This window comes from Gossypium hirsutum, chromosome A03, assembly GCF_007990345.1.
Source record: "Gossypium hirsutum isolate 1008001.06 chromosome A03, Gossypium_hirsutum_v2.1, whole genome shotgun sequence".
Lineage (NCBI taxonomy): Eukaryota > Viridiplantae > Streptophyta > Magnoliopsida > Malvales > Malvaceae > Gossypium > Gossypium hirsutum.
Window position 1 is genome coordinate 47,803,603 of NC_053426.1, and position 14,394 is coordinate 47,817,996.

The 14,394-nt window shown below is 33.4% G+C and overlaps 1 protein-coding gene across 1 annotated transcript; it reads right to left on the bottom strand.

The window, feature by feature from the left end:
- Positions 1-7,301: 7,301 nt before the first annotated feature.
- On the bottom strand, positions 7,302-9,926 carry LOC107892067 (galactose mutarotase). Its single transcript, XM_016817036.2, has 5 exons — positions 9,698-9,926; positions 9,560-9,609; positions 9,136-9,262; positions 8,232-8,336; positions 7,302-8,154 (listed from the first exon to the last, which is right to left on the bottom strand). Exons 1-5 carry the CDS (start codon positions 9,801-9,803, stop codon positions 7,532-7,534), a joined length of 1,011 nt encoding a protein of 336 aa, XP_016672525.1. The 5' UTR covers positions 9,804-9,926; the 3' UTR covers positions 7,302-7,531.
- Positions 9,927-14,394: the final 4,468 nt, after the last annotated feature.

The window sequence follows — 14,394 nt, forward strand, 5'->3', positions numbered from 1 at the left end:
CCAGGGATACACTTTGGAGCACCCAGACATCACCTGGCGGATCGGGATCCATAAAAAAACACATTCAAATGTCAGAAATCACCACACTATCCAATAACACATAAAATGGCAGTAAGCTAGACCCAACGCATTACGGTAGTCTAGAATCGACTAAACCGTAGCTCTGATACCAATCAAATTAACACCCCAAACCGAGACCGACACCGGAGTCGAACACGAGTGTTAACAGACTTTAACCCCTTATAAAAAAATTTCCCAGACACTGCCAATCTGCGTACTAGTCGCTTTAAAAATCATATCTTGAGTTTCACAACTAGAAAATCAGTTTCGTGATTTTTCCCTGAAACTAGACTCATATGCCCATCTACATATGTTTTCTAGAATTTTGGTCGGCCAATTAGTACAGTTTATTAGTCAAAGTCTCCCATGTTACAGGGATCGACTACACTGACCTTTGCGCATTACGACCTGGATATCTCCCTGCACAGAGCTTCAATACTGATGCCGTTTTTTTCTATAGAAACTAGACTCAGAGAGGAATCTATAAATATATGGTATGACTTCTAATTATCTCTGGTTAATTTATAATGAATTTCCAAATTCGGAACAGGGAATCCAGAAACCGTTCTGCCCTGTCTCACGAGAACCTGAATATCTCTTAACATACTGTCCGTATGATTGTTTCGTTACTTTCCTATGAAAGTAGATTCATCAAGGTTTGTTTACATAATTTATTCACTATTTAATTCCTTCCTACTATTTTAGTGATTTTCCAAATCTACATCACTGCTGCTGTCAGCATCTGCCTTTAAGGTAGACTTTACCTATTTCATGGTTTCCATGATTCAACTAGCCCTTTTGCATAAATAGCACAATTTATGATAGTGATTAACCATTCCTATGGCTAATCCTTGTCAAGCATATCCACACCGAATGATTATAACATTATACTCAAACACATATAAGCCATTTTCGCATGGCTATCCAAAATTATACAAGTCCAAAGGGTCCACGACCCACAACAAACGGGTAGTCCTATACATGCCATTTTCAGAGTTCAACCAAAAGTGTACCAAAAGGGCTTTGATAGTGTGGGCGACTTCGACTTCAAGATCCCGAGTCCGATAGCTGGAGAACCAATCTATAAAACAGAGGAGCAATGAAACGGAGTAAGCAATTTATGCTTAGTAAGTTTTGAGCAAGGAATTCCAGCACAACAAAAGTATAGCATTCATATAGCTAAACGGATAATTTCATATGCACAAATTTTCGATATCATACTTGCTTCACATACCAACCCTTATGTACATACACAAAAGATCAACTCAGCCAAAGGCCGGTAGCTCGTTTATCAACTGAGCAAATACTTATTTGTAAGGGCTCAACTAAATTCAAGCACATACGAAACATACCTCAATGTTGGGATGTTCTAGAGTATTAGCTGAAATTTTACAGCAAGATCATTCATTCCCAAATCACGTACCTTCGGAATTTAACCGGATATAGCTCTCGTTCAAATGCCTTCGGGACATAGCCCGGTTATAGTAATCGCACAAATGCCTTCGGGACTTAACCCGGATTTAATAACTCGCACAAATGCCTTCGGGCTTAGCCCGGAATTAGTATCTCGCACAAATGCCTTCGGGCTTAGCCCGGAATTAGTATCTCGCACAAATGCCTTCGGATCTTAGTCCGGATATTGTCACTTAGCACAAAGCCTTCGGGACTTAGCCCGGACATCATTCAAATAACCATGCACATTTAACAATAAATCATAGCACATTCGTGTTTCATTTTCGTTAGCAAAACTCAAACACAAGACACTTATCATTCTTGTGATTTCGGCTCAATAGCCACACACAAAGAGCATGATTTTGATTTGCTTAAAACATGATCTAATCAAATCTTAATTTAAGCTCTCTTACTCAAGAACTTACCTCGGGTGTTGTCGAACGATTCCGATAGCTATTCTACCACTTTTTCCTTCCCTTTATCGGATTTAGTTCCCCTTTGCTCTTGAGCTTAATTAAACAAATAAATTGATTTAATCATTTGAGCATCGAAAAGAGGAACACAAGGCACTTAGCCCATATTTATACATTAGACATTAAGGTCACATATGTACGGAATCATGAATCAAACTCAACATTTTTTTGCTAATTTTTCCCCCTTGGCCGAATATGCATGTCTACTTTGGGGCCGATTTCAACACTTAATACATTCTACAAGTATGGTCACTTGTATTGACTAAACACCCTTTTGTTTCAAGTTCAAAACTTGGCTAATACACACATATATACACTAGTAAAGCATCCTCTCCCTTTCCATCAATTTAGCACATGCATTACTCATTAACCTACAAAAATTATATTCGGCCTTAGCACACAACTTGCTAGCCGATTCTTCCCCATCTAGCAACCAATGCACATATGTGCTCACTCAAAAATGCTAAAAAAAAGAGATTCAAGAATCATCAATCCACCATCACATGCATCATTAACAAGCTTCATATTTAGCATGCAATGGCATTAACACAAACTCCACCTAGGCGAATCTTAACTCATCTTCATGCCTCATCACCACAACATCAAACATCAACCAAGAATGATGCATCCATGGCCGAGTGTCATTTCCATCACATAGCAAGATTAGACCATGGGCTAGGTAGAACTCAAGCTAACAACTAAAATATGCATGAATCTCAAAGAATAATATCAAACATACCTCAATCTAGTTACATGCATGGCCAAACTTCCTCCTAATCCTCTTCCAAACCAAACATGAAGCAAGAACTCCTTCCTCCTTCCTTAGAATTTCGGTCAAAAGAGGATGAAAAAGGATGAACAAGTTTTTCTTTTCCTTTCTTTAGCTCACGGCAATGGGGGGGGAACAACCACTCATTTTTTTGTTTTTCCTTTCTTTATTACCCATACTCCTTATTTTATTTTTTTCCTACATACCTCACTAGGCCAACATGTTCCCAACATGTTTCCACCCATAGCATGGCCAACCACTAGCTCAAATTTTGGGTAATTTGACATGCAAACCCATCATTTTCACAACATGCATTAATAGACCATTTTAAATTAGCCTATCATATTTTCACCATGTCTCATATCGATCCCTATTTAGTAATTTCTCATGCAATTGGCAAAATTGGAGAATGAAACTTCCACATACTCATGTACACACATAATAAGCATAGAATATGGAAATCAATTATTTTTATGACTCGGTTTTGTGGTCCCGAAACCACTTCCCGACTAGGGTCAATTTTGGGCTGTCACAACTCTCCCCCACTTAAGAAATTTTCGTCCCCGAAAAGCTTACCGGTAAATAGGTTTGGGTATCGTTCTTTCATCGAGCTCTCAGTTTCCCAAGTAGCTTCCTCGATCCCGTGTTTGAGCCATAACACCTTCACTAACGGAACCCTTTTGTTCCGCAACTCCTTTACTTCATGAGCTAGGATACGCATCGGTTCTTCTTCATAACTCATATCGGCTTGAATTTCAACCTCTGATGGGCTAATTATGTACGATGGATCAGATCGATAGCGTCGAAGCATCGAAACATGAAAGACGTCGTGAATCTTTTCAAGCTCAGGGGGCAAAATCAATCTATACGCAACCGGACCAACTCGTTCGGAGATTTCGTACGGCCCAATGAATCTCGGGCTCAACTTGCCCTTACGGCCAAATCTGAGTACCTTCTTCCAAGGAAAAACTTTAAGAAACACTTATGATGCGATTGTGCTTATGATGCGATTGTGCTTGTAAGTCATGCATGATTGGTATTAAGGTGCATGATGAATGTTTTATGACCAAATCTAAATAGTTATGGCTATGAATTAAATGTGTAATATGGAAATAAAGATGTGAAGGATTAAGGGTAACTTAAAGGCTAGGAAAATAGCCTAAATGTTTGCTACACGGGCAGAGACACGGCCGTGTGTCTCAATCGTGTAGAGGACACGGACTTAGCACACGAGCGTGTGGCTTGGCCGTGTGGTTCAATTTATTCGCTAACATCATAGTCAGAGAGTTACACGGCCTGAGGGCACAGGCGTGTCGAAGGCACACGGGTGTGTCTCTGTGTCCACACGGGCATATGACCTTGTGTCATGGAAAATTTTTCTAAGTTTTCCAAAACTTCTAAGGTTCTCGGTTTAGTCCCTAACTACTTTCAATGCATGTTTAGGGCTTCATAGTGTATGGGACAATATGTATGTGTATGAAAAGTTTGATACGAATGAAATTTTGTAGCCCGGTTTTCGCATGTTTGTGAAAGATTAAGTCCAGTAATGGCTCGTACCCTGTTCCAGCATCGGACACGGGTAAGGGGTGTTACACATATTTTGATAAAATGACCGTTTTGCCTTTAGACTTTCACAAAATTACGATTTTGCCCCAAGGCTCGTAAATCGATTTTCATCAAATTTCCTCATTAACCAAGCCTATCCGAATCTATTTTAAGCTTATTGCAACTCACAAATCCAATTATTTCACACCTTTACTACTTATTTTGTGACTTTTACAAAATAGTCCCTTTTAGATGTTGTCTTGAAAACCCCTTTCACTAAAGTTGTTTATTTAACAAGCATGATTCATTTTATTCTATATAAATTCAACAACCAACATGAGTACTCTCATGGAAAAACCCTAGTCTCGTAATCATTTTGCAAAATAGCCCCCCATTAGTTAGCTTAAGCTATAAGGGCCCCAAAAGTACAAAAATCATCAAGACCATCAAAATTACTCACTTGCAAGAGTCAAAAGTTGCTGAAAATTTCAAGCTCCCATGGCCTTCTTTCTTGGAGAAAATCGGTGGAGAAGAAAGAGAGAACGAAAAAGATGAAAGCTTCTCCTTATTTTATTATATTTCTAGTCAAATTAGTCACCAAATTTCACCTAACTTTGACCTTACAATTTCTTTGTCACCTTCTTCAGACACTAACAAATTTGTGGTCTATTTACTCAATAAAGACCTCTAATTTAATGTTTCATATCTATTTGACACCTTTAGCTAGTAGAACAAAATTTTCGCACTTTATGCGATTTATTCATTTTTCAAAATTAAGCATGCAATCACTGAAATTAATTCACCAAAAATTTCAAACACTCATATAATCATGCTATAACACATAAAATAATATTAAAATAATTTCTCCAACCTCAGATTTTGTGGTTTTTAAGCCACTATTCCTACTAGGCCTAAAATCGGGTTGTTACACGTTTTTTGGATGATTTATTATTTAATTTAGTGAATTTGATGTTCCTAATCATTTAATTTCAAGTTTTATACTTAGGAGAGCATAGGGGAACAGAAGGAGCGGAAAACGGGCCAAAAACAAAAAAAACGGGCTGATTTAAGGATCCACACAGCCAAGACCATTCCCACACAAGCTAAGCACACACCCGTGTGAGCCACATGGTCTAGCCATATCACTCCCTGTTTCCCAAACACGCAAAAAAAGCCAATTTTTAGGGTTTCTAAGCATTCTAAAGTTTATAAATACACACTAGAAGAGGACCTAAGGGGACACGCAGAGCTAAACGAAGAAAAGACTCGAAGACTCCAACTGATTCAACTAAGAAGCAGGATCTCCTTCAAGACTGAAGATCTCCATTCAGTTTCTCTCTATGTTTTTGGGTTTCTTTATGTTTTGTTGTTTTCCTAATTTTGAGATGTTTTTCTCCCAAAGTATGAACTAAATTCCCTAAATACCTATGGAGGATGAAATCTAAGACGGATCTTATTATTTGATTTTTATGAATTACATGATAAATATTTGTACTTGATCTCAATTATGTGTTCTTATTTCATGTTTTAATGTTTTCAGGATATCAATTCACGATTGATGTGCTTATTCAGTGGAGCAAAACTCCCTGTTTAAGAGAAGATCTGGCATGATTGAGTGGAGTTGCATGCAATCCTAGAAATAGGACGACATAAATCTGCTGGATTAGAGTTAAATCTAATAGGGGAATCCATATATCAAGTTAATGTGACAATAGGGGTTTTAATTAGAAAGAGATTTCAATTAATCAACCTAGAGTCAATTGTTTTTATTCTCGAAAGAGATATTAACATAAGTTAGAGATTTCTATGGATCAAGACAAGTGAATAAATCGTTTAATTCAAATTTAGAATAATAAGTGAAGTCTAGGTGGATTATTTTCTGGGTATTGTCTGTCTCATCGGTTTTCTTCAATTATTTTCCCTATTCATTCTCTATTTCGTCTTAATAATTAGGTTAGTTAAGATTAGGTTAAAATAAATCCCTTCAATTTATTTGGTTAGATAATAAAAAAATAGTAACTACTAGTACTTTTAGTCCTCGTGGACACGATATTCCCGACTCACCATAGCTATACTACCATTCGATAGGTGCGCTTGCCTTTGTCGTATTTTAGTTAGTTTGTGACATCATCATGTCACATCCACAGTGTGATACGTGAAAAAAGATAAAAAAATAAAAATCAATAAAAGTTATAAAAAATATTAAATTTTTATTAAAAATTAGTAAAAAGAATTATAAAAATCATAAAAGAAAATAAAAATTGTAAAATTTTATAAAAATCATAAAAAATTACAAAATATAAAAAAATTTATAAAGTTGTAAGAAAATGATAAAAATATAAAATTCGTAAAAGAATTATAAAAATTATAGAAATTATCATATCAAAAGGAGCATATTATAAATTTTCTATAACATTTATTAAATTTTATTTTTATCATTTTTTACAACATATCAAGTTGTGTTGCGACACGTGATTACTTTAATTAAAAAAAATAGAGATCATTAATTTTAATGATCAATGGTTAAAGTTAATGATTAAAGAACCTTTTTTATTTTTTTTGTCACATGTGAAGTAGTGATTGTAACACGAGGTGACTTTAACTGAAAAATATTAAAAGCAATTAACTTTAATGATCAACTATTAAAATTTCCGATCAATGAACCTTTTTAATGAACTTTAACAATTGAGTGCCAAAAGAAAAAACAACTTAATTGTTTTTTGTGATAAATTTTGAAGGTTCTTTTTTATACATTTTGAAGTTTAAATATCTAATTGAGTGCAATAAAAAGAGTAGGGATTTAGTTTTTTTTTGAAAAAAATTGAATACATTTTTATGCATTTTAAAAGATTAAATACCCAATTAAATAAAAAAAGAAATACAAACTTAATTACTTTTTTTAAAAAATTTAGAAGATTTTTTACGCTCTTAAGTCAAAACAATTAATTAAATTCAATGTCATCGGATGTAGTTTATCCTTGATATAAAGTACGAACCTTTTATGGCCCAAAATATCCTCATTTATTTCCACACTTTCTAATGGGGCAAGAACATTACAAAACATCTACCACTATAAATGGTTCATCTCTACAAAAGTTCACTTCAATACTCGGTACTCAATCATCATATTATTAAGAGGAACTAAAAGGAACCCATGGTCTTCCAGAAATTGAAGCTAGGCAAACCAACAGTAAACTTATTCCCATATCTAAATTCAAAAGACTTTAAAAACTTACTCAACTGAAAACTCAAACAACATGGTGTGCTGGTACTTGCTACCAGGTTGAACAACGACTGATGGGAAGTTCGGTTGGTTTATCGCATTTGGAAATCCCTGCGTTTCCAAGCATAACCCTGCATGCTTATTATAAACAGCACCTCCTTTCCCGACAACTCCATTCACGTGATTACCAGTGTAAAATTGCATCCCAGGTGCATCGGTCCATACGCTAAGGACCCTCGAGCTGGATGGGTCCTTCAATTTGGCAGCACGTTTCAAACCCAATTTTTCTTCCCCACTGCCAAGAACATAGTTATGGTCATATCCCAAACCTACCTCATGGACTTGAAGACCAACCTTCTTCTCAGCAGTGAAGTCAAAAGGAGTCCCTTTAATTGGCTTGATTTCTCCAGTTGGAACTGTGTTCTCGTCCACTGGAGTCATTTCTGATGCCCATATCTGAATTGTATGGTCAAGTATGTTCCCTGAGTTGTGGCCTGCTAAGTTCCAGTAAGTATGTTGAGCCAAGTTAATTGGAGTGGCCTTAGTCTCGGGCACTGCTTCCATGTCAAGCTTCATTGTCATGGTTGAAGTTAGAGTGTAGGTTGCAGTCACAGAAACATCACCCGGGTAACCTTTGAACAAGAAAACAGCAATATTAGGGATGAATAGAAATATGTGTGCCCATAAGAGAGACAGAGTGGGAACTTACCCTCCTCACCATCGCTGCTGCGATATTTAAAAGTAATGGAGGGTTTGTCGCCTTTCTTATATTCTGCTACCTCCCATATTCTCTTGTCAAAACCCTTGAATCCACCTAATGGAAAGAAGCAAAGAATTAATACAAAGGAATGAAATACGAATGCTTTATATATTTATAGAACAGATGAATAATGTGAATGCTTTATATCTTCACAGAAAAGATGTCTAAGCATGAAAACTAAAAATAGGGAAATTAGTTTACGGAATGGGTGTCAGAATCGGACAATCCACAGCAAAACTATTCATTACCAGCATACGCAAAAATTATTAAATTTAAAAACAGACACGTAAGCAGTTTATGCTTTGCTTCACTCAGGAGTGCACTTATCTTGTGCCTTGCGCCTGAGGTAATAAAAGGGATTTGGTTCCTAGAGTGTGCCTTGTGCCATTGACAAGGCTAGGCTCTTATATATTTGTTCTCTCTAATTTGCATTTGACACATGCAATACTTAAAGAAGATGAATGTCTGCAGCAAATGATTGTATAAACATGACTTACATGAACTCTTCCAATTAATCTAAGCCCTCAAAGGTCACAATGGAAAAACTTATACCAAATCGGGAAAAAAAAAAGTAACTTTTATTTTAAGAAAGAAAACATACAGAACCAACCCAGCCCAAATTAATAGATAGAGCATACTTCAAAGATTGTTCTCAATTTTTGATCTCATACAGATAAAAAAATGGAACAGAAAACAAAAGAAGCATAATAATCGTCTGCTGCAAAATTTCAAGAACCAATTCAAGCATGCAGATAATCAGTTTTGATCCAGTAATTGCAGTCTCATTCTAGTCATCCAAAATTATGAGAAAAATGTTTAATTATTCAAGATATGGGAAATATTAGATGTATACCGTGGAGACTGTTTGGAGGCTTGTTGATTGGCAAAGTGTACTCCGTTCCATTAAGAGTAAACTTGCCATTTTTTATCCTGTTTGCAACCCTTCCCACAATGCATCCAAAATAAGGTGAAGCACCTTTCTGATCAAACATCACAAAAATTAACCCCAAAATATGAACCAAAATCCCATTCTCTAAACTGAAGGAGACTAAAAAGAGATATTTCAACTCAACAAGCCATCAATTTGTCACACAAATTACTTCCGACTTGCCAGAAAAGGATCATAGCCTATGTAAAATTCCAAACGTGATATTGAAGAGACAAGCCAAAGGCTGAAATGGGTTCTCTCTTCTTCGTCCAAAAAATACCAACTCAATAGACAAGATTCAGATCAAAGTTAAAAGCTTTCAAATTCAACAAAGAGAGGCAGGAATTACCACGTACGGTTCGACAGTGTCGAATCCCAGGACGACATCGGCTAATTTACCTTTAAAGTCAAGAAAAACCCACTGATCATTAATAATTTAGCATTCAGGAATTTTCTTCTGAATAAAAGAAGATATGAATAGAGATACCGTTTTTGTCAGGAACAGACAATGAGGTGATAGTGCAGCCATAGTTGGTGATCTTAACAACCACGGTTCCATTGTTGAGTTCATAAATCTGCGGTTGGTCTGCCATTTGAGGATTTTCCGAAAGCGAGATTTGCGTTTCAGAGATTCAGTACTTCCTGCGTTTTGGTTTAGTGTGGAGGGTATAAAGAAAACCAATTTCATTGTTGGAAGGTCTTACGTCACTTATCTTATCTTTATCCCTGACTGCATGCCACGTATTCATATTTCTTCCCGATTATTTTTAGAGGATTATTTCCTATAATATGATTTTTACAGGGCTTGGTTATTAGGGTATCAATGAGCATACTAATGCTCAAAGTTATTTGCATTTTGATTGGATAATTATTGATAATATTTGGCTTAATCAATTCGTAACCATAATCAAAATTTTCCTTTTTAATTTCTTTTTATATTATGAAATTATTTTCTTTTATGGAATAGCTTTAAATATAAGGTTGAGTAGAAAAATCAAAAAATAATCTTAATCAAGCTCAATATTAAGTATTTTGATTATGTCTCGAGTCAAGCTCTAATTCGATCTTGAGTACGAAAATTAATAAATGAACTTGAACTTTAGTAGCTCAATTATGCCTTGAGCTGACCTCAAGCTTAGAAATTAATGTTTGAGTTAAGCTTGAGCTAAGTATCGAGCCATGAATTTCAAGTTAAGCTCAAGTTTCTTAATATTTAAGCTCCGCTCGATTCTATTACACCCCTAGGGATACCTTGATATTCATATGTATCAAAATTTGTGCCTAAATTTTTCACATAATCTCCTTTTTAATCTTTAGTGATCAAAATAACATATTTATTAAAATTTAAATAGACATTGACATTCATGAAATATTAGAAAAAAAAAATCTTAATTGATTCCTAATCTTAAATAATTCTTTTTTATTTAAAAAAAATAGAAAATTAAAATAGACCTCAAAATCTATAAATTTTCAAGTTCATTTATAAATTCTTATGGAACTCTAACTTAGACTTATTCAACAATGTGACTACTTGTCCAAGCTTAAAAGCTTGTCAAAAATATATGAGGGTTTTAAAAAAGAAGTACGAGGACCAAAAAATGGGCTTTGGGAATGCTCATTTAAAATATTGATCAAGCTTGGGCTTTAACATTGAAGGCACAAGCCCGACCTTACTAAGCTTGCTTTCTACTTTGTAATATATATTTTATTATTATTTTTATATATTAAATAATTTATAAAAAAATAAAATATATAATATTGGAATGTAAATATAAAAAAATGTGTTATCTATGGTTAAAATTTTCATAAAACAAAAGGCATATAAAAATTTTAAACATTAAATTAAAAATAATATACTTTTTTAAAGAATTTAAAAAGAATATATTTTTTATTTTATATATTATATAATTTATATAAAATTAAATTAAATATATAATAGTGCAATGTAGATATATAAAAAAATTGCGTTAAATTGTTTATGGTTAAAATTTTCATAAAACAAAAAACATATAAAAAAATTTTAAACATTAAATTCAAAATAATATAATTTTTAAAAGAATTTAAAAATAATAATATAGGTTGGCTTAAAATGGTTTTAATTAGCCATTTATAAATATGGATAGTTTTGGGCAAAATTTAAGGCCTATATTTTGGGTTAGGCCTAGCTTAGGCAAGTATAAACTGCGCTAATATCATATATAGGCTCAACTCAAACTTGACCCATGAACACATCTACCCAAAGCCTAAACTTTACAAATAGCCTATATCACTTGTTTATTTTTCACAGAAACTCAAAAATCCTTAGACTTAGCTACCTTATAGACTTATACCCTTCAAAACCCTAAACTTGAATTCTAACAAAAACTTATAGATAGTCACCTGTTCTAGTAGACGATGTACTAGTAACAAGGAATAGTCAATTTAATTTTCCAAGCTTACTTTTTCATTCATTAGGTGCATCCTTCGAAAAGAAAGATTATGACAAGAATAAAATTAGTACTATATGGTTAGGGAATTGATTCGACAAGCGCTCATAAAATGCAACTATAGATGAGATTCATCAACATGTTAGAGTTTACATACTCCTGCTAATTAAAAGTATGTTAATGTTAAAAAAAAACTAGGGCAACAAAGTTCACTGTATGTATTTCCTATTGTTAGAAAATTTTGATGGAACTACAAAGTACAACCAACGGTTAGCAATTTTGGTATGCCAATATATGACTATCTTATAATTCTACAAGCTTAAGGTGGTATTAATTGTTGTTTATATTGTTTATCCCTTACTTTCAACACACTTTACCTTTTATTAGAAGGATTATGTAATTTCTTTTAATAGATAGACTAGTAATTTAGACCATACACCTTATTAGAAGAATGGTATTAAATTGATGTGATCACAGAAAAGGTAATTTATTATTTATTAGCATTTAATTAATATAATATTCTATAGTTTGTGTAGATGTTGTATTTGAATAATGATATTACTATCACAATATCGATAGATGCATGCACAACACCAATGTTTTTAAGTGTGTATACCACTTATATATTTCTTCATCATTAAGTGTTATCTCAGTTGTTGAGTTTTATAGCAATCTAGGATAATCCAAGACATTCTATCAAATTCGATGAAACTAAATACTTTTCATAATTTTGATTAGCAATTTGGGATCAAGCACAATTAGGTGATTGTTCATGGCAAGATTATCATGAATTAGGTTAGTAGTCTTTAGCATATCAGTTAGGATACATTGATTGTGGATGAAAATTTTTCATCATTAGTGCCTTATTACAATTAGTTTAAGACCCTAAGTTAATAATATATATTAGCCAAGACAACATCTTTTTTCAGCTAGACAAATTGATTTAAGTCGTCAAAAGAGAAATATGTAAGTGTCTATTGGTCTTATCGTGATTGTGCAACTCATAGGATAAAGAAATCTGCGACAGGTCGGAGCTACCCAAATTGTCGAAACTCCTAAGTAGTCAAACCTAACCAAGATGTAGAACTATTTTGGGATTTTCAAACACAAGTACATTTAATATTATCTTATTGTATATGAGGAACCATATTCTAACTTGATAATATCAACTCTTATATAGTAAGAAAGGAGAGAACAACTTAAAAAATTAACTACCCAAAGAGATGCAATTGAACAAAACTATGTGGAGTGATTATATGGTTAGAAACACCAATTTGGTTTAGAACTTAGATTGAGCATTTCTATGTTAAGTTTTTTGGATATTTGAATAATGTTCAAAGGTTTTTTACTACTTACTTTGTTTTTGCTTATATGGTTACTTTTTTTTTTCTATAATCGTTCTAATAACAATGGTTAATGGAAGTCAAATAAAGAAATGAGCACAACAAATAACTTAGATGGACAAAGTTGATGAAATGTCGTTTCTTGAGTAAAAGAGAATTAAGCCATTTACTACTATCATAGTAAATTCTGTAAATTGAGTTTCTACCATTATTTATGAAAAATTCTCATATCAATGTGACACTAAACATTTACAAAATCATTTGAGGATAATAAGAAACATATGGCAAATTATATGTTGGATGCATATAGATAGTATACTTGGATGGGATGATAACTTGAAGATGATAACATGTGATAATAGAACATAAACTAAAGTAGTGGAAATAATATGTTTATACTCTTCTTTTAATATATTAAAATTACATTTACTTATTTTGATTATGTCTAATTTCAAATAGGCATACACAAAAAATGCACAATTTTTTAACAAAACAAAATTGAGCTTTATAATAAAATACCTTTAGTTGTTAGCAAATCTATGGCAACAATAAGTTTTTCCAACACATTTATTGATTATATAGAGCTGGAGGATACTAATAAGGGGTCAATGCTTGCAAACTTTGAAAATGAAGATAACAAAGAAAGTTGGAACAGAAGCATCATTATCAACTAGTACATCAAAACGTAAAAGAAATTGTTCAAGAATAAGCTAATGATAATAACATCCAACGTACATTAGAGTAACTTGTTGAAATTTCTAATGCCTAATTCATTGAGGATAAAACATCATATCTTTATAGACATGTGATGTAACAACTTGTTTTTCAGTGGTGACTAAAATAGTGGTTTCAGGACCATAATTCTTTTAATACCCTAATTTTTTAAAGTTTAAATTGTTAAATTAAGTAAAATAATTTGATTTGTTTCGGTGGTTAAGTGCTTTGGGTGTCTACATTAGGTTATGAGTTCGATTCCCTTATTTTTGGAATTTTCCCATTACTTTGAGTTATGTCAGACTTGGGTCTTAGAGCTTATCTTTAAATTTCGTTAGTTGCTAACAAGAATGAGCTTGTTAGTCTAGTGGTAAGGCTGGAATTTACCCAGTGATTTTGAGTTTGAATCTTATTGTTCGTAAAGGTGGAATTCTTTTTGTGTCTCTTCCCATGTGCTAGTAGTTGAGTTTAATTTGAACTCTAAATAATCTGGTGGGTTAAGGCATTGTCAGATTAACCTGTATTTTTTCTTTTAAAAGTTAAATCAAAACCTTCCTATTTTTCCTCCTCCACTTACTTTCCAAACTTCCCCTCTTTTTGACACGTTTTTTGCTTCTCTTTCTTTTACATTTCTTTTTTTTCTTTTTGATTACCATTGTCAACACTTCGCTTATCATCAATCTATTCTCTTTTGCCATACT

Coding starts and splice junctions, on each gene's coding strand:
- LOC107892067 (XM_016817036.2), bottom strand. CDS start 9,803: ATGGCAGACCAACCGCAGATTTATGAACTCAACAATGGAACCGTGGTT. Junction 9,263..9,559: donor ACACTGTCGAACCGTACGTG/GTAATTCCTGCC, acceptor ATGTTTGATCAG/AAAGGTGCTTCACCTTATTT. Junction 8,337..9,135: donor GCCTCCAAACAGTCTCCACG/GTATACATCTAA, acceptor TCTTTCCATTAG/GTGGATTCAAGGGTTTTGAC.